Genomic DNA, 20,028 nt, shown 5'->3' on the forward strand with positions numbered 1-20,028 from the left:
AATTCTGAAGTGTATCTATTAAATTCATGTGGGTACTGGTTTAACACCTGGTGAACTGGATCAACATCATGCCTGTCAGGAACCTGGGTGGGTATGTTGGATGGCCATTGACCTGGTGCAACATTGGTTAGCAAATGCATCCTTGTCAGATTCACCTGACCATTATGTAATTGGCATAATGTAAATGAATCTGTTTCTCTCGGCCTACCTGTGGTCAGTTCAGCCAGTTTGCTGGGACGCAGTGAACACAGCTAAATAAAGGGTAGTTGTAGATTTCATGCGCAAGATGAGGGCACCCGGACAATAAGAACTCATCACTGTGGTAATACATGTTCATGGACAACAGATTTCAGATTTCCAGAGAGTGGGAGGGAGTCAGGGAGTAAGCAGTAACAGAAATAATAATATCAATATGTCAATATGTCATGTCAAGGTATTGTTGCATAGTGGTTATAGCACTCTTGCCTTGCAGCAAGAAGGTTGCAGGTTTGATTCCTGGGTGGGACCAGTTGCCTTTCTGCATGGAGTTTGTACGTTCTCCCTGCACACTCCGATTTCCTCCCACAGTCCAAAGACATGCTCACTTTGTTAATTGGACACTCTAAAATTGTCCCTCGGTGTGCACATGTGTATGCCCTGCGATGGACTGCCGACCTGTCCATATTCCTGCCTCCGGCCCAATGACCGTTGGAATAGACTCCAGCACTCCCCGCAACCCTGAACAGGAGTAAGCTGTGGTTAACTGATGATGTTGCTTTGTATGGTCAACACATGCATGAAAAGGTCTAAACAATCCATTTTAAAGACGTCTTTATTTGTTAACTTGTCTTCTTAAACATGTTTGTATGAACTCCAACTTTTTGGCTCATGTGCACAGATATCTTTTTAAACACGTTCATAAGACTTCAATGTTTTTAGTGTCTTGCTTTCCACATTTCGACATCTTTTGGAGGTTTTGAAACATTCTTCAATACACTTAGCTGGCAAATCTGGCAAATGACACTTCTTGGTCTTCCTCCCCTGAAGTCCTCTGGCGCCCCATTGGTGGCATGCCTCACACTCATAAGAAAGTAATAAAAGTGATAAAACTAGTAAACGAATAGTGAAGCTATGTGTCTGTTAAACAGTTGGCTGATACTTTTGTGATCATGAGTGAAGCAAAATGTTCATTGTACAACATGGCAATGATGGTGTTGTATTTCTGTAACAATGTGCAATCCTTAAAAGAGATGAAAAGATACGACAGGTCAAGCGAAGGCTTTTTTGGGGTTGATGTCAACAACTTCGAACCCTGTGAGTATTGCCTCCACGTATCAATCAATGACAGTACTAACTTGTAACAATTGTAATTCACACATTCAACAAAAAGAAAACAATGCGCTGAGCACCATATTTTATGAAGACAAAATTTTAGAAAAAGGCAACTAAGAACGAGTGCAGAGTGCAGAATGGAATGAAGACAAGAGGTATACACCAAAGATGACGTTTTGGGTTAATCAATGTGCATAATTTTTGTAATGCTATACACAATACCATTAGGAGTTAGAATATCTTTCCACCAAATGACTAGGTCTCCTCTTGTTATATGGGCTCCACCTGAGGTTCAGTGGGGGGGCTTCTGTCCTCAGACTGTTGAAGAAATGATTCTGTCACCATCACTGTAACCTGGAACGCAGCAAGAAAAAGCTGTAAGCAATCTTATTTCACTAGTCCCCTCAAACAGAGATAAAATGTAACCAACCTGAGATGGGTCGGCAGCAGCCGGAGCAACATGGACCACATGAATGGCCTCGGCTGATGGTGTCACAGCTGCTTCAGGTGTTGCTGGGGACACTGCTGGTCCTCCTGGAGCCACGTGCACCACAGGCGGGCGAGTCTGCGGATAAACTGGTCCTTGTCTGGCAACCTGCCCGGGACAAGAAATTACCTTTGAGCCTCACAGCCAATGCAACCACGACAACACCATGAATCTGTGGGGTTTTTTTTTCATGTGTGCCTCTGATATTATAATACAGATTATTAGAATATTTTGTCAATCAAAATATATGAAAATATTTCCCCATTCCCCAATTGTTTCGGTGAGCACACCACCTCAGTTCCACTCTTGCAGAGTGTTTTTTAAAGAGCACACCAATAAAATGACTAGTCAGTACATGTGCCATTGTTGTAATACAAACGAAAGAGTTCTGGTTCAGCGTGACGCACCAATGTATGACTTTGTCATGTGTGGATATGTGGATCAAACAGGAAAGTTTTTTGATGCCAAACTTACTTGGGTTCCACGAGCAGCCAGAACACTGAGTCCGAAAAGCATAGCAGTGATACAGATCAGCAGTTCCAGCACCAAGAAGACCACCAGCGTCCCCAGAATCCCATCAATCAATAGCTAGAGTTGATAAAACCAAATGGAAGCATCAGGGCACAGGAAGGGTTGAGGCTATGAAGAAAGTAGACAGCCACTACAGAGAAGTTGTTAACTAGAGTTGGAACAGTTTCTGTCACTTACTTTACACTTTTGCTCGATCAGCCCGGTGCATTTCCTGAAACAATGTTGCTGTATTGGACAGTAGAGACAAAACTTTTTAAATCCATATTAATGTCCAGTGAACATTGTTTCAGTCTCGCACCAGACAAGACAAAACTACTGCAGCCGAAGAGGGCTGCCCTATATTTGCTAGACAGTCCTACAAAAACTTGAATAAAGGTCAGAAGTAAGAGGATACCACTGCATGAAGCTCCATACGTCGGCAGTGTTCACAGTGGTACGAGTCCTGCCGGTAGGGAAGGTGTTTTGACATCAAGCCGAGAGCAGCAGTTGTAAACGCGGCACTGATGAGATGCAGCACTAGGACACATTTGACCTGGAAATCATGAAATGTTTCAACATTTTTTTTAATAGCAGCAAAATGAAGGAATCTGTACTTCAGGACTTGGATAACTTTAGTCATTCCATACTAAACAAGGACATTATTACACTTTCAGCTGACTGTAATATCGAAATCACTGTAGTCATTCTTGAAGCTCACCGCTAACAGAGACGGTTTCCTGCCACTGTGGATCAGTACGGATCCAGACAAGGTCACCTGGAGGTCAGAATGAATGATCTCTAAATGGACTGGTGAAGACAGCGATTTGGAAATGACCAACCGCTAAATATACCTGTATCATAACAATCAAGAACAGGGCTACATCACCGGTGAAGTGGACCTCATGAATCTGAAGTACTGAAGCACTCAGGCAGAGAATTAAAGCTGCGATAACAATCTGGATTGCCTGAAATAAACAAATAAGCAACATAAAAATGACATTTAAATTGACCATGGCTTGGCAATGTCATATAAGGAACTCAGGGAGTTTAACACTCACTCCTAGTGTTTTCGGCTCCATCTTAAGGAGGGACTGAAGTTGTCCCGGGGAGAGGCTCCCTGCCGGAGGATGTGAGTCTTTTTCAGCCATCTAGCCAAAGATAGAGAAATGAAAAGCTTCAGTGCAAGGCAACGTCAGTTTGTGTTTGATTACCGTTCATGCAGCCTCTTCCGCAGACACTTTTTTTCATAGACAATCTTTCTCTTCATTGTCCTCATGTGTAAATGTCCCAGCAGTGACAAAACATGATGAACTCCTACTGTTTCAGTTCATTAAAGAATAAACATGGCCTAGGTCTAGTTCAATGTATTTGTTCTTCAGTGGGATTCCACTCTGGCTTGACTAAAAAGTTCTGTCCATTAAGAATGGTGCTAATGTCTGTAATGTTTCTCATGTACATACAGGAACAATGGAACACAACTTCCAGATACTCTGTTGCATTCTTTATTCAGGTGAACGAGAGTACTACAACAACACAAATCAATGTGCTGTTGAATCACACCTATGTATGCTGCTGTATGTATACATAACACTCAAATAAAAATAGTTTTTACAAAAACATGACAATTTCTGAGACCGTTCACTCTTTGACGGATTGAACTAGATCAGCCGTAATGGTCAACAGTAATGTAACTCCCATAGTCTCCACCAAAAAAATCACAACAAAATTTAAATCTGTATGCATGTGCACCAAAATACAAGCAAAATCAATAATGTGCAACAATCACTAAACAAAAACACTATACAAAACAATGTTACTTTGACACTTAGATCAGCACAGTGACAATTCCCATAAGTGATGGGGTGTAATTTCGTTTTCAGATCCTTCCTTGCAGCAACTTACAGTAAGTCTTCACATATGGATAGTTTTAATTCCATAATATATCCTGAAAAAAATCCAACGCCTCCCTCTCAGGCCAAGGTGGTCTGTCACCGCCCTCTTCGTGGCATTGACAGCTGGCCTTATGACTCTGCCGACTAGTCATGTGCTTCCCGCAAACACGAGCAACTTCTGTCAACTATACCAGCAAGTCAAGGGCTGACCTTCATTCGTATTTACATGTCAGTGCTTTTGACGTGTGATGTCATATCAAGGATGTGGAATAAATGCACACTCAGTTTTCCATTGTGGAGACCTATTCTTAGCAAAAAGTTAGATAAAAATACAGCGACACCACAGCAGTAATCGTACTGACGCATCATCGTTTACAATAATATGGACTAACGCTACCGACTATAGATCAAACTTCGAACACTTACTCACATATGCGAAGGGGAAGCAGACAAACAAACGAGACGTAGATTGGCAGGTACACAGAGGTCACATTCATGGCACATTCGTGGCACACGCCTCGCCACGCGCGAACACTCGGACGGACTTCTCTTCTGCTCCATAAAGACGATTTCTTACCTTGTCCGATGTCTCAGCAGGGTGTGGTTCGGATGCGTCGGGTACCGAAGAGGGATGCTGCAGACTCCTCTAAATCTGAGTGACTGTGTGCGCAGGAGCACTGCAGTACTTTTTTTGCTGTGTAATGCTTGTTCTCATGCGGGACTGCGGACTATCTGGATTCTGAGTTGCCAAAACATGACGTAGCGGAATAACGCAATTAATTTATCTTTCGTCAATCAGCATGGTTAGAATGATGTCGACCACTCAAATCGTGGATTCAGTAAAACAAAAACAAAAAAATAAATAAATAAATAATAAATTATATATATATATATATATATATATATATATATATATATATATATATATATATATATTTGTAGTTGTATAATTAGTATGTGTAGTAATAATAATGTTAATTATTGTATAATTATCTGTCTTGTGAGGACGGATCCAACACCAGAGAAGGGGCACTTACAAAATGACAACATTTATTAATTCAATCAATGACACATTTTCAAGACATTAATGCGGCCAATCGTGAGGCGCGCCCTCACATGGATGTGAATAAATGCCTGCTCCTTATGGATTTCGTGTTTTATTGCATATTAGTCACGCTCATTTTTCCCACAGCTGTTTGGGTTTTAACATACTCCAGGAACCTATCTCAATTCACCTCTCGAAATAACTTTGAAGCGGCTGATATTAGTCAGAGAGGTTCATACAAAACAACTCATGAAATGATGAGGACTTTATTGCAGTCAAAGGCAAACAGCAGTAATCACATGACATTCATCCAGATTCCAAAGGTCTTAAAATGCTGTTTCTGTAATCTGATACTGGGGCTCCAAAAAGGATATAAATGGTTTTTAAAAAAAATGGTCAGACAAAGTCATGATGACCGTTGTCTGTAGTGCAAATGAAGACAAAAGAGGCTTGGCATTACCAAATCTGATATTCTGCACCAAAGGCGGAGAATTGAATTACGTTATAAACTGCGGCTAATACTCAAGATTTATTCGGTGATGTTTGCGCACGAAAAAATGAATGGGCTAAGAACACAGCATTTATTCGGCAATATTTTCCTGTTTCTGCTGTGGTGAGGTCCCAAGTGTGACGTTTGCAGTATGTTTTTGTACAAGCAAAAACGCTTCCCTTGTTGGAGCGGACCAAAAGCCTGATCTGCCTTTCCAAATTAGACGGACAGAAAAAAGCCACATTGTGGCTTACACGGGATCATTCAGTACGACTGACAAACTACTACCAAGTACCTCTTCTTTTACCACAGTCACAAATGTTTGCAGCCAGTTGCATGCCACTGATCTAACGAGGCTTCACTTTGTATGGCAGTGCGGACCATCAGCATAAATTAACATTTATAAATATAACTCCTCCAAATATCAGCAAAAGCCAGCGTTACTATTACTTCATAACACCACTCGAAGTGTGTATATAGCTTCTCACCGTGACAGGGTGGCGGGGGTGGGAGGTTAACAGCAAAAAAGATGAATCACTCAGGTATCTGATCACAAATATGCCATCAGATACCACTATACGTACTCCACAAAAGGTTTACCGGTAGGTCCAGTTTTCACTGATAATAACTGCTCATGAACTTCAAGTGTACCTTAAACTGACTCGGCTGATCATCACGCTATCTTGGAATTTTATGATAGGACCATCTCCGACACAATCATTACAGATAGAGTGCCACTTGATCGAGAACTTTGTGCCCTTGAACCAAACCTATGTAGAATAGGTAGGAAGTAAAAGTACGGTTCAGGGCCTACACTTCTGGTCAGCTACACAGGCTTCACAGTATTTCCTTAACTGGTGTGTAGACTGTGCAGACCAATCCTCAGCGCTAAGTGGACAGTGGCATGGTCCGCTACTCCTCACATTGGGGTGTTGGGTAAATGTCCATTTGAACCAGCATGTGCCTCTTCAAAACCTGAGGGCTTTCCATTGTGCAGACCCTGTCCATTGCTAAGGACCCAGTTCCCATTTATTCTCTCCTGGTCCACAGGGCTCGCTCTGTTGGACTCTGGGTTCCCTGACGCCTGAGGCATAGTGCGGCTGCGGCATCGCTGTCTGACGACATACAGAAAGATTGTTATCAGCAAACTGAGGCAGAATACTAGTAGAACAGAAACCACCACTAGCTCCTTCAAGTAGCATGGGCTTCGTCTAGACTGCAAGAGCTCACGGTCTCTGAAGTCCTCCTGAGAAACCTCCCACCACCCGGAGGAGTTTCTGTCTTCTTGAGTGTTCACACTAATGGAGGCATGTGTGCTGTGGCTTGATGACGTTGTCTCAACCACTGTTCCAGTCCTTTCTGTCCTTTGAGATACTGCAGCGGTTGGGGTGCTTGTTTGAGTAGACGCACTCCGGCCTGTCTGGAAATTAGGCAACAAGCTGCTCTTTTGCTTCACTTGATAAATGGCCATTGTTTGTTGATAGCCATTTTCCACGGATAGGCAGAGATAGTGGCCCAAGGTTGCAGGTGTTGCCACAAAACTTAAACTACCATCCTCCAACTGCAGAAACAAGTCTGAGGACAGTCGGCTGTTGGGGCGCTCCCACAGCTGTTGTGACAGCTGGGATGCCTTCGGACACTGGAGCCTCACCATGGCATTCAGAGACACCAGCACCAGCTCCCCTGAAGACAACAATGCATGTTAAACAACAATCAGACAGACATGAGTGGCTGTCAACAACTCTCACCTGCAGGCAAGTTATTCGGGTTGAATCTGGCCCGAGGGTTTAATGGAACACTGCTGCATGATTCATCAACATTCCCTCTTTCAATGTCCTGGAAACTATGGAATGAAAATCACACAAACACAAGATATAGATTTCACTCTCCAGGAAAAAAACAGTAGAAAAAACATCTAGTGATGATGCATTTGTGCAGATTCATCTTGCTATAGAGCAGGTGTGCTCAAGTCAGTCCTCAAAGAGTCAGGGTGGTGTGGGCACACATAACTCAACCAGTCAGGCTGGTTCTGAAGGCTGTGTTCAGATGGTCATCCGTCTGGTGCTGCTTATATTAGCCAACAGCTGATTCATTAACTTATCTGTGTTTAACTTATGAGTTGAAGATCCCTGTGACACACTGTGTCCTTTAATGCAGGGGTTCTCAACCTTTTTGATCTTGGGCCCACCTTTCACAGAACAGATGGGCCCGGGGCCCATTCAAGTTATAGAACTGATTCATGACTCTTGATGTCATTTGTGAAAATTAATATCATAAAACAATGTCAAAATATTATAAAATAAAACATTTTATTTCCAAAATAAACTCTGCAGAAGATATAAGTAAAGTCTAAATGAAAATATCGCCATCAAATTTTCGAATAAATTTTAAAAACTGCTTCGACAGTTGCTTTCATGAACAGTTTTTACTCTTGTGGAGGTGGCATCACTTTCTTTATTATTATTTTTTTTTTCAAAATTCTCCATACTTGGTAACTATGACCAGTATGGAGAATTTTGGGCCTCGGGCCATGGTCGAGAATCACTGCTTTAATGAATGCTGTCTCTCCACCATTCACCAAATGCATTACAAAAGAAAATTAAAAACTAAATAACTAAGAATGATTGAGTTACAAAATTCTTTATGAATATAAACATACTTAAGTCCAATAAATATTTAGAAGTTTAACACTACCCAGCATAATTATTAAAGAGACATTTCATTAGTTATTTTCTTACTTTCTCAGGAACAATTTGTAACCACTACAGATGTGCAATGCCATTAAAAACTGTGATAACAGACAGTAGCATTTGGGCTGTTACTCCCATTTCCCTCCTGGAATTACTGCATCACCCGTTACCACCTCATGTTGTTGATTAATTAAACAACACTGCTCTGCTCACTGTTATCGGGAGAACACATCAGAATTCTGGGTTCTGTCCATTTCGGTCTGTGGGAATCATCTGATCACATATTTCTGCACTTGCTGTTTTTTGTAAACAATCACGCATTCAAAAGTAACATATATTAACTTTATCCTCACCACAAATCTATCAATGTGAGAATATAAACAGTTTTTTTCTAAATATTCTATCATGCAGTACACTAACAACAGCCAAACATTTAAAACTCTTAATAAGTGACTTGCTTTAATGTACTGTTTTTCTTCATCTTCAATAAGCAGCTGTGTCACTGGGGTTGTGACTCAGAACGCGGCATAAACCTCAGACACTGAAAACAATGCTGGTGTTGTAAAGAGGACCGTGTCGATGCTAAAAGGCGAATACTAACAGCGTCGCCCACTCCACATAAGAAGAGAGACGAGCTCTTTTTTTTAAAAGAGGGGGTCAACGAAACTTGACGCTTCTTTTACTTTTATGGTGTTTGCTCTTCAAAATTAATATTTACCATTAATTTGATACTTCATCTTTGTGAATTACTGATGTGGCCGGTCTCAAAAACCTGGAGAAATGCCACACTCACAGAGCTGTTTTGCTGCTGCTTATCTCCACGCAGGTCCGACTGCTGGGATCCCAGCCACAGAATGGATCGCGGGACAACACGCACTGAGCACACGTCCAGTAGAAAGAGCAGTTGGCCATCGGAAGCCGGACCACGCCCTGTGATGTACCAACATATATGACGCCCTGCATTGGAGAGAAAGAGCAAAAAACGTTCACTTTCACATCACATTCAAAGACCTTTTAGTATGGGACCTTACTTTTGCTTCAGAAAGTTGCATGCCTAGAACGGTGTGAGGCTGCTCAAAAACCTGAACTTCCTCAACGATAAAGGGCCCCCCCTGCACCAGTACCACTTTGTGAAGGTATCCAGTCTCTGATGTCCAAAGAGAAGAAAGACAATGTCACTTCTCAAGCAGTGGAAAAATAGAAAGACCCATGATCAGACACTGAGTAAGTGGTCATACTAAGCAAGACAAACTGTCGCAACTTGCCATATATGTGCAGAAATCATTCTTACCAGTCAGTAAATACAGTACTGTGTAATACTTGCTGTTGGCAGCAAGCACTCTCTGGACCGAAAGATGGCTATAGCTGTGCTCGGCTGACACAAGGGCAAGGCTTCTACCGACGGGACGAACGCTGTCATCTGCTAAGAAGTTTTCTTTGATGAAGCGCAGGGCATTGTCGGTTGCGTTATGTAGACCACACTGACAAAAACATCAAGTTAGCAACACTTGTTTGCAAACAACTGCTGAGCCTGTTAGTAAGGAACTGATTACCTCTCCTGGATTGGCCACCTTTTCTTGGACGCGAGTGCTCCACTGTAAGGTGTCTCTGTTGAGGACCTTGTAGTTTCCAGAGAAGACAGATTTGATATCTGACAGACGGAAAGAACACACTGCAGAACGCCCAGAGTTCACTGACCTGTGAACATGCAGCGAGTGGTTAAAAACAAAACAGAAAGCTGCTGAAATAACACACTACAGTATACAGCATAATGAATGCTAGGATTTATGTCCATGGTGGCAGTTAACAGAAAACTCAGGCTCAGACTGTAGTCCTTTATTTCTGAGACAGGCAGTAGGAGCTGGCTGAAATACCCAGGTCTTTTACACCAAATGCTAACTTGAATATTTAAGGTACCAGTTTCACAGAGACGGAAATGGCTGAATTCATTGCAGTTTTGAGTCGGATGCAGTGTTAGTTTAGTTACACGCGATGACATCATTGCCACCTGAATCTGACAACTGTTGAAAACGGGAGGTTTTAGGAACTTTTGGCAACGATGCCGGCTTCATTGCCGGTAAAAAAAACGTGCCAGAGTTATAGTTTGTGCATGTCAACTAGGCACTGATCCTCCAGTGGAGTAACACTCACCCCAATGCTCAAGAAACAAGCAACAAAACTGTTTTGAAATAGTGTAACAGAGAGTTGATACGCCATAGCTGTAAGGAGCTCTTTTTCATTTATCCTGGATTTTGGCGAATTGCTTCCATTACTTTCAGATGAATAACAAGGGAGAATAATGCTTTCAACACGGCCCTGAATTTGCTTCATTTTGAACTAGATTTACACTTATTTAGCACTGTAATTCAACAGAACCATATTTGTAAATGCAATATGACAATTTCATACTATATATTTATGCATTCAGGTGTGACGGTGACACTTAAAGTTCCTTGTCATACTAGCGAGTTAAAAGTTAAGATTTCCTCTTCGGTCCAATTCAGCTAACAGTATCGTGTGCATCATTATTACGACAGCGACGTCACCCAATTCTGCCCGAGGTGATGAGCCATTGATTATGACCTGAAGAGAGTTTACTCATAAGAACACACTGACCACTGCGAAGAAAAGATGCCGTAGAAGAGAGTATCCTCAGCAGGGGTGCCATGCGGGGGGGGCAGGATATCCATGTCTTGGATCACGTTGTAGGGAAGCTCACCGTCTGCTTGACACAGCAGCTGCGCTTTTGCAAACGTGGTCCAGCGTCGCTGCAGTGTCCGTTGACCCCCAACATCACTCTGACACAATAAGGAACAAGCAAGTCAGAATTCCTTTTCTTAACCAGTCCAAATAATTACAAATAAATACATCAACAGCTATACTGGTATGGAGAATATTGCTGACAGATAGGAATTATATGCTTATCTCACACAGTTGGGGCAACATGTAATTATTAGTATGGGATTTTATATGGCAACAAATGGGTAGTGAAGGCTCATGGGAAACCAAGAGGCAACTTTGATCAATACACAAATCTTAAACAATAATTTTACGTGGTTGGGAGACCCATAAATAAACAAGTGTTAAATTAGTATTGACTTTAATTTTGATTAATTTCACTTGTTACAGGTCACATTTAATTACACGCTGTGCCAGATATAGAGTAGCCCTGGGCCACGAGCTTGTCATTTGTCATAAGCATAAATGGTCCATGTATTGTGGTAATCCAACCTTCATGACTACTTCATGTGCAGATCAGTTCATAAACCATGTAGGGCAACTTTGTTTCTGCCGAATATAAAGATGTATTTGTTTTTTTTAAATGAGACAACTCAATGACGCCATGCTCAATAACTTCAATGTAAATAAAACACATGATCTAAAGAGATGTAAAAATGGCCAGTAGAACAGAGTGACAATGAAAAGGGGTCACATACAACAGTTGTAAAAGTTACTCTTAACATGTACCAGAAACAGTGAAAAGTTATAAATTTGAAAGCATCGCTGAAGTATTATTTACCGTGCAGATCTGGGAAACCCGAGAGACAATGAATTTATCGATGAAGTCATACTCTCTGCCTACTTCGCTGAAAAAAAAGTAGAGCTTCCCTTCGTCTTCGATGTAGCTTGAGCTGATAAAAGTAGGATCTAGCCAATCAGAACAAAACATTCAGTGATTTTTACTGTTATGAGGCATTCATTAAAAAATGAACTCATTGATGAAATTCTCACCCTCCAACCATCCTAATGTGTCCTCCAGTTTTAGATCCACTTTGGCGCCTTGACTAAGGTGTCTCGAAATGACAGGCCGGTTGCCTCTGTAGTCAGCCACAGTTCCAGTATACAGCTCTCCATCTGGGACATACTAGAACTTCAAAAACCCTGAAGCAACAAAAGAAGCTTGCTTGTACGTGTAGCTCTTACCTACTATGAGAGCAGTGTTGCGCTGGTAGGGGTCATACGGACAACGACCTCTTCCTTCATCCATTCTGTTACTCATCACAAATGTCTCAGAATTCTAAACACAACACAAATAAAGCACATTTTTCACTTATGTCTCTTTTTCTGACTGCGTTATTACACTGGTCAGTGACAATCTAAACATGTCAAGACACCTGGCGACATGAAGCATGTTAATTTTAAGTGCTAATAAATATCTTAAATGATGAAGGAGTGTGTTTTTATGGTGGGGAGGAGCATGCATTTGGCAGCATGGATCCATGGCTTAATAAATACAGTGCAGCTGCAAGAGTCTGGCTGAGGACTGTTTGACAGACATGAGGAGCTGCATTACAGGTGTTGACAACCACTTGTGCTCGGTTAAGGAGCTTTTTTAAAAGAACCATTTTGGATCTGAACTTCGAGTCAGTGCTGCACCATGGGTCATCTCGCACACAGCCAGTGACAGTTGCTGATTCAGTGTTGGGACTTTGTGTAGCGTCACATGGTTTCAACATTAAACCAACCAGGGGCGGGTCCAGAGAATTTTTGTGCAATTTGTGAGAATCCGTGCAGTTTCACTTTTAATAATAAGCAAAAAAAGAACAAACATATGCTAATGTTACAGAAATAGTGGAGGGATGTGTTAAGTTGTGATTACACTTAACTTCAGCCAATTATGGATCACGCCACTGTTTCCCTATCTACGCAGTTCTTGCTGAGTGACTTCAACCTACCCCCTCATTCACAGATACCTGGTCCGACGCTGATCGATACTACTGTATTTGGACTTTCTGACCCATGTCTCGCGTGTATGCGGTGGTCAATGGGGTGTGGCCATCCCTGACTTCTCAAATGAAAGTAAACACTCCTCACCTCCACGTAAAAATTATCCAACAATTCTACCAGCAGGATGCAAGGGAGGAAACTGTAGCAACAAAAATAAATAATACAATAATAAATAATATAAATAAATAATACAAATAATAATAAATACTAAAATAATAAACAGTATATATGAGAAGATGCTATTTTAGTCACTTTTATTGAACAAAGTCTAATTAATACTCAGACTACAGGAAGAATCCGGATATGAGAACTGCAGAGTTAACTTACTATATATGTGCAGCGAGGACTGAAGGCAAATGTCCCACAGGCATAGATGTGAGTTCTGTTCAGAAACTGCAAAACACGAATGAAATTTCGACAGTCTGCCTGCAACGAAGGATAAAAAAAATAGATTTAAATTCATAGCTGCCTTTATACATTACATGAGTAATGGTCATTTTTTAATTACCATTTTTTTGCCTTTCATGGAACACTGCTCGATGTCTTTTTCTGAAGGGCTCCAGTCCAGCTACAAAAAGAAAATAATATTTTGCTGATGACATCAAAACACAGCGTTGCACCACCAACCAATATCGATGATTGTTTTTAAGATGAACACCAATGGGGAGACAAAAATGAGAGGAACGGCTGCTCTTACCGCTATGGACGGGTATGATACATGCATATATCCCTCCATGAAATCATCATATATTTGAAATCATCCAAATGTATTCGGCAACCAAATATTGAATGCATCCTGAATAAAAAAATTAATTACAGCATAATTTTACTTGATTAAAATATGTTATTCAATTATAGATTATTTCGATTTAAAAACAATTATTGTTTGAAGAATCTCAATTTAAATCTTAAATATTGAAAGATAAAGATATATGTAGTGAATATCTTATTGACTATAAAAGACATTAATTACAAGGTTTTAATTTTCTTGAGCAATATTGATAAAATGGGCTTTACTCACCAAAAGAATTTCAATTTAAAAAGAACAAATACAACGGAAAAGTACAATGAAGGTCTAAAAAATTTATAGAAGTTATATTTAGAATAAGCAATGAATGGCGGACAGATTTCTCACAAGGGCAGAATGAAAACAGGCAAAGTGCTGCATGTGGCCTTCGGGTTTGACAACCTTTTAACCATTACTAGAATTACATTTTAAGTGTGTTGAGAATGTCACCAGGCAGTTGTTTTGGCTTTTTTTTTCTTTCGACTTGACCCACCTTATTTTGCAAGCTCATGGCTTCTTTATGACCAACAAACAGAGCCAGCACTGCATCTCTACAGCCCACATAAAGGACATCTTCTTGCTCACTGAGCAGCAGTGTTGTGGTGTTTGTGACATCTGGACTGGTGAAGTGGACTGTGTGTCTTCCTGGGCTACCTGCAGTGGCAAGTACATCACAGGTGTTGTCAGTTTTTCAATTAGAATATTATTTGCAGAACAAAAACAAAGCAAAAACAAAGCATACCGAGTGGAAAGGAGACCCTGGGAGTCAGCCAGGTCAGACATGGACTTAGAAACCCCAATAAAGTCATGGCAAGAGACACCACTCTGCAGTTCTTCATGGTACATGCAGGGCTCCTCACTTTTTTCTACACAGAGCGGTGGGACGGGTTAGGATGGGTGGAAACCGCTTAAGCCGCACCCTCTTGTTCTACTGAAGACCATCACTGTATCTGAAACAAGAGCACAAATTAAGACTGATCTTGTGACTCTAACAGATGTGTCTGCGGCCTGAGATGATAAACCATTATCATATGACATTATAGTCTGTATCAATTAAACACGCTACATTCATGCACTCTTAACACAAATAAAGTAATCTGTGTGTTCAATTTCTGTGTTGTTCTTTTTTAACGTTGCACCTTAAAATTATATCTAATCCAGCTGACAGCGAGTATTTCAACAACAACTTTTATTGTCAAATATTTCAAGTGGAAATGGTTCGTATTTAAGCTTCAGAAATCCAAGAAAATGAAAGAACTAAAGTGCACACATAAAATTTTTCATCCAAGAAATTAAATGTCAAGAATTAAAATTGTATTTACTTCTCCTTTGTCATTTGGCAGTTCCCCTCAGAGGTAGCTGCAAGTCAGACACCCCCACCTTCACCTCGCACATGTGTACTGTACTTCCATTTCAAACATTCTTCATCCACAATGTTCCACTTGTGTGTCCATACCATTTCTGAGTTTGTCTCCTCCAAACTTTTCCACATAATCGGTCCCACTGATACAATGGTTTCTAATGTTGTCTTTCCTTGTCTCCACCAATGAAAAACCTCACTTCAACCTTCACTTCATCTTCAACTCCCTAACTCAGCTTCCTGTCGGAACTGTGTCCAAGCTACTGTCTCTAAATCACACATCATGGCAGGTCTCACCACTGTCCTTTAGAGCTTCTGTTAAAGAACATTGTTTACTGAAGAAAATACATGTGAACTGAAGATTAAACTCGTTACGACTGCAACTATGCAAATGAACAATTCAGGTATGTCCGCAGTATGATTTCAACATCAGACTCTATTAATCCCTTAAGGAGTTTTCTCTGGTAAATAAAAAAATAGGCCTTTATACTTACCAAAACGGGGAAATTGATTGAGGCGACTATGCTGATATTGTGCTACAATAATAGCATTTTCCCTTTTCAGAGCAGTATTCTCTGCGGTCGAATCATACAAAAAACACGGTAAAGTGACAATAGTTTTAAGATTTTACTAACTTTAATTTCAAAAGAGAGAACAGAGTGCCAGAGGGTTGTTTGTGTAAGTTATTCTAGATGTCCGTTTCAGTGAGATTGCATGTATGCTGCTGTACCTGTTGTAGAGGTCCAAACCTCACAGCTACAGTATACTGCACACAGTTCGTTTAACGGTTTTAATGGCCACGGCACACACATTTCACGGCACAGCGTTTCTAGCAGAGCGGAACATCTGGAGGGAACGACCGAGGAGTCACACGCTGAGCAGCAAGGAACACACGTGCTTTTCATTTAACAATAAAAACATTCGTCAGTGTAACACTCAACCAGACAGACCGTTGATCTTACATTTGTTCAAGCGTCCCCTTGTTGCTATTTCAACTCCAGTGTCTCCTCTGGTGTTAACCTACATGTAGGCACAAAAAGTCAGAAAATGCTGACCGGAAAGCATTTGCTATCATAACAAAGCCCTGTCCCCCAATAAATCACACAGCTCCATCTACTGGACAGGCAGGGGTACTTGCGCACAATGAGCAACATTGGTTTATGCGTTAAGATCCTCTGTCGGTGCGAACACTGTCAGCCCTTTGAGGCATTTAAGCAGATAAGGATAACAGTGATGGAAATTATACAATACAGACCGTGTCATTAGCTCACAAGTAAAATAAAGGTTGTCACAGTGATTTTGACCCAAGAGCTGATATTGAGTAGTAGCTCAGTTTTCCAGCTTTTCTGTGATGAGACCAGATCCCTCTGTTGGACAGTGTTGTTACACATCATGTTACACATCATGTTTTCTGTGATGAGACCAGGTCCCTATGTTGGACAGTTTTGTTATACATCAGTGAAGGAGTGTAATGTCCCACAAGGCTAGTGACAGGGGCCTGGACTGGCTTCGGTGGTAGGAATAAAGTGTCAAATACACTTCCCACTTTTATCTGTAGATGGTGGGATAAAATAAAAATAAATAAATAAATAAAACAGGAGCCACCTGGATCCCAAGAAAGGAAAAAGTGAGAGTGATGCCCCCAGCTGTCAGTCAGCTGTCCAACTCAGTGTCAGTCACACCTGTGTGCTTGCTGAGGACCCACTTGTTCCCCCTTGACTGCAGCAGTAAGTGGGGATCTACACACACGTGGAAGACATTTTGATGACTGACTCTTTTTCAAATATGTGTTTTTGCTCACACTCACTTCTCTGTACCTCTTTGTTTTTATTACACATTTCGCTCTTGCCTTGTTTTCATAGTGTACTCTCTACTGTAATTTTCCAGCTTGGCATCACAGTATCTGTCTATGCTTCCTACTGAACTGCAGTTTAAGTAATTACATGTAGAATAACATAAGATGATCCAAGAATGAATTAATTTAATTAAAAAGTCTTCAAAATGACACTTGGATCTTACCCTCTCATTCTAACAGTGAACAACTTCAAGACAAAATTATGTTCAGTATTATGAATGAATCATCAACACTGAAAGCTATTGAATTGTCAAACATGGCATAATTCAATGAACGTAATTGAATGAACATTTAGTCAATCACAAGCTAAAAGTGAATTAAAGAAAGCAGAAGTAAACAGTTGGAAGCTCAACTAAATGTCAACAACCCCAACACCAGAACAGCCATAATAAAGGTTAGAACATGATATCTAAAATGTCATTAACTGCAGAAAGCAAAACCAAAATTACACAAAAACAAGATATACACGTGTGGCTCACTCTTGAGTTCACACTGCAACATCACAATTTAGCATAAGGCAGGATGAAAAGGCAGTAGAAGTGGAAGTAGATAGTACTGAACCAAGAAAGAGAGAGACAAAATGGGGAGTGTCTCAAGGCTCAGTTCTGGGACAAATATTGTTCATACTATATATGAATGATATCTGTGAGGTGTCTGAACAAATGAATAACTGTGCTGTTTGCTGATGACACAAACTGTATCAACAGTGTAGTGTCTCTTCAAATCAAAATGTGGACGGTAACATGACAATTAACTAAAAGAGGTTAGATCGAGTAGCAGAGGTCAAATTTCTGCGTTTCAGTATAGACGAGGAGCTGACATGGAAACAGCACATGAAGTAGAATGAAAATACCTAAACAGCTGCGTATCACACTTGACTGAAAGTGCATAAGACACTTCCACACTTGGTCTACAGAGTCAAGGTGCATGGGAACACCTATCAAAGTAACACAAGACCACTGCTTCTGCTGCTATTAGAATAATATACAAGGCAGATTACAAAGCACATACCAATGAACTGTTTGTTAAAGCAAGAGTACTGAAGTTACCTGAGCTAGTAGAGAGACCAACACTGCTGGTCATGTTTCGAGACAGAAAAGGACTGCTCCCGGATCATCTCCAATGATTGTTAAACTAACTCTGACGGGAAGAGAAGAAGAGGGAACTTCCACCGACCATATGCTTGAACCACACTGAGACAAATGTACACTACAATAGGTGGAGTGAAAATGTGCAACAAAGGAAATGATAAACCGAAACAACATCTGCGGGTTTTCAAGAAAATGGATCTGAAACACCACCTGCTAGATTACTCTGGTGAGGACATTTCAAAGACTCAAAGTAACTGAAGGTTAGCAACAGACAAAGGACCACCAACAACAATGATAATACGCACACATCTGACTACACTGACAGATTAGCATGCAACAACCTGATGGTGCAGCAGCAGCAATTCTGGTGTTCTGCATGTACCTGTTGTGTTTCTGAATGTTCCAGAGTCCTCCTCAGTGTCCCCTGATCTGCTCAGAGTACTCCACATCAGAGCAGTTGCTCGCACAGTTTCGAAAAACAATAATGAAAGTCTCGACTCTGTTAACGTTTTTAGTTGTTGTTCAGACTAGTTTCGCAGATTCCAGGTGGTCTGTGTATTGCAGCGAGAGGGAAAGCACAGGACTAGATGGATAATGTGGGAAAAAAGAAGATTGGAGAGGATTAGCAGTGACCTGGAAAGAGCCGTGTGATAACATGCGGTGAACTGAGAGCTGCGGCCACTAGGGGGAGGCACTGACTGTCCTGTGAAAGGTCAGGCAAACGTGGCTTGAGTCTGAGGCTCTCATCTTCGTCTCCTCACACTCAAGCTCAGCCACGAGCCATTTCAGTCAAACAAACCGCCACACACCCACTGCCCTTTAGGATGAGGGCCAGTGTTCTATGTACGTTTTTGAAAGAACTTTCTTCCATCTGACATAAACAGTGTGTCCCTTCACCAGCTTGTAAAAATTCATCACACTCACCCGGGATGCTGATTATTTATTTATTTATTTAACAGAAAAGACTTGAATAAGTGCCTTCGAAGTAATCTCTGTGCTTCCATTATACCTCTTGTTTTGTGTAGCTGCGCTAGATTTTTAGACCAGTGTTGCAGTTGCTTTATTTAATTGATCCAACGAAGAACTTTTTGTTGATTTTTTTTCTCACATAGTATAGTACAATTGGCCTACTAACTACAGGAAGCAAGATGTCTGCTTCTTGACAGCCAGCATGCCCTCAAGCCCCTAGCATTGGCGAACATGTCTCGTTCTACTGGATGAGTCTGCCTCAACTCTAGATTTTCAGTATGTTTCAGACCAAGTCACTTTTTTTTCTCTGCACCCATAGTGGGCATAAAAGAATCACAATAACTCTTGAACACATATACAGGTTCTCTGTGTTTGTGTGCACTCATTTTAGATGCTATATATCTACGTCTTCTCAGGACTAGTCCTAGTGGCAATGAAATATAGATTGTTGTTTATGTTGCTAGGTAAGTGTTTGCACATTTTCCAGCGAGGAAAGGCTATGGGCAGACGATGCACTTCAGCTACACGATTGGTTCTTTGCAAGTGCGGGTGTGTCCAGCTCCTGATGAAAAGTCAGTCGACTTTTTTACATGAGCACTTGTATTACATGATCACATGCACGTTGTTACTAATGTCGAAATGATGAGCACTTGTAATCTGTGAATGAACTTTCCGTGGAAAGTAGATCTTGGTCCAAGATCATCCTCGAAGGTTAATGGTTCAGTGACTTGATACTGAACATTCAATATATCGTCACAGTATTTCACCTCCCAAAAGGTTTGTGCTTTTCTTTCTAAAAGAATATATTCAAAG

The 20,028-nt window shown here is 40.9% G+C and overlaps 2 protein-coding genes across 8 annotated transcripts; both read right to left on the minus strand.

The window, feature by feature from the left end:
• Positions 1-775: 775 nt before the first annotated feature.
• Positions 776-4,956, minus strand: LOC128757620 (uncharacterized). Of its 2 annotated transcripts, XM_053863050.1 has the most exons (9): positions 4,778-4,955; positions 3,367-3,456; positions 3,160-3,273; positions 3,027-3,083; positions 2,724-2,861; positions 2,507-2,554; positions 2,273-2,386; positions 1,742-1,906; positions 776-1,665 (listed from the first exon to the last, which is right to left on the minus strand). In XM_053863050.1, exons 2-9 carry the CDS (start codon positions 3,454-3,456, stop codon positions 1,582-1,584), a joined length of 810 nt encoding a protein of 269 aa, XP_053719025.1. In that variant the 5' UTR covers positions 4,778-4,955; the 3' UTR covers positions 776-1,581. The 2 variants fall into 2 exon arrangements, with proteins under 2 accessions (XP_053719025.1, XP_053719027.1); XM_053863052.1 differs by lacking the exon at positions 2,507-2,554 and having other exon boundaries at positions 4,778-4,956.
• A 539-nt stretch (positions 4,957-5,495) lies between these two features.
• On the minus strand, positions 5,496-18,889 carry sema4ab (sema domain, immunoglobulin domain (Ig), transmembrane domain (TM) and short cytoplasmic domain, (semaphorin) 4Ab). 6 transcript variants are annotated; one of them, XM_053863915.1, is made up of 17 exons: positions 18,629-18,889; positions 16,263-16,320; positions 15,795-15,875; positions 14,683-14,890; positions 14,434-14,594; positions 13,662-13,721; positions 13,481-13,579; positions 12,350-12,443; positions 12,158-12,280; positions 11,946-12,073; positions 11,042-11,223; positions 9,979-10,123; positions 9,717-9,906; positions 9,457-9,572; positions 9,219-9,382; positions 7,484-7,578; positions 5,496-7,418 (listed from the first exon to the last, which is right to left on the minus strand). In XM_053863915.1, exons 4-17 carry the CDS (start codon positions 14,777-14,779, stop codon positions 6,655-6,657), a joined length of 2,418 nt encoding a protein of 805 aa, XP_053719890.1. In that variant the 5' UTR covers positions 14,780-14,890; positions 15,795-15,875; positions 16,263-16,320; positions 18,629-18,889; the 3' UTR covers positions 5,496-6,654. The 6 variants fall into 6 exon arrangements, with proteins under 6 accessions (XP_053719890.1, XP_053719888.1, XP_053719887.1 ...); XM_053863913.1 differs by lacking the exon at positions 15,795-15,875 and adding an exon at positions 18,205-18,295; XM_053863912.1 differs by lacking the exon at positions 15,795-15,875.
• Between the last annotated feature and the right edge of the window lie 1,139 nt (positions 18,890-20,028).

The sequence above is a fragment of the Synchiropus splendidus genome, chromosome 4 (genome assembly GCF_027744825.2).
Source record: "Synchiropus splendidus isolate RoL2022-P1 chromosome 4, RoL_Sspl_1.0, whole genome shotgun sequence".
NCBI classification, from domain to species: domain Eukaryota; kingdom Metazoa; phylum Chordata; class Actinopteri; order Syngnathiformes; family Callionymidae; genus Synchiropus; species Synchiropus splendidus.

Excerpts from the sequence above, each read along its gene's own strand:
- LOC128757620 (XM_053863050.1), bottom strand. The coding sequence starts at position 3,456 with ATGGCTGAAAAAGACTCACATCCTCCGGCAGGGAGCCTCTCCCCGGGA. Across the intron at positions 3,274-3,366 it reads TGGAGCCGAAAACACTAGGA|GCAATCCAGATTGTTATCGC; the intron begins GTGAGTGTTAAA and ends TGTTTATTTCAG. Across the intron at positions 2,555-2,723 it reads GTATGGAGCTTCATGCAGTG|CAACATTGTTTCAGGAAATG; the intron begins GTATCCTCTTAC and ends TGTCCAATACAG.
- sema4ab (XM_053863914.1), bottom strand. The coding sequence starts at position 14,779 with ATGAAGAACTGCAGAGTGGTGTCTCTTGCCATGACTTTATTGGGGTTT. Across the intron at positions 12,281-12,349 it reads CAACACTGCTCTCATAGTAG|ATGGAGAGCTGTATACTGGA; the intron begins GTAAGAGCTACA and ends AGTATGTCCCAG. Across the intron at positions 10,124-11,041 it reads GGCATCTTTTCTTCGCAGTG|GTCAGTGAACTCTGGGCGTT; the intron begins GTCAGTGTGTTC and ends GCATGTTCACAG.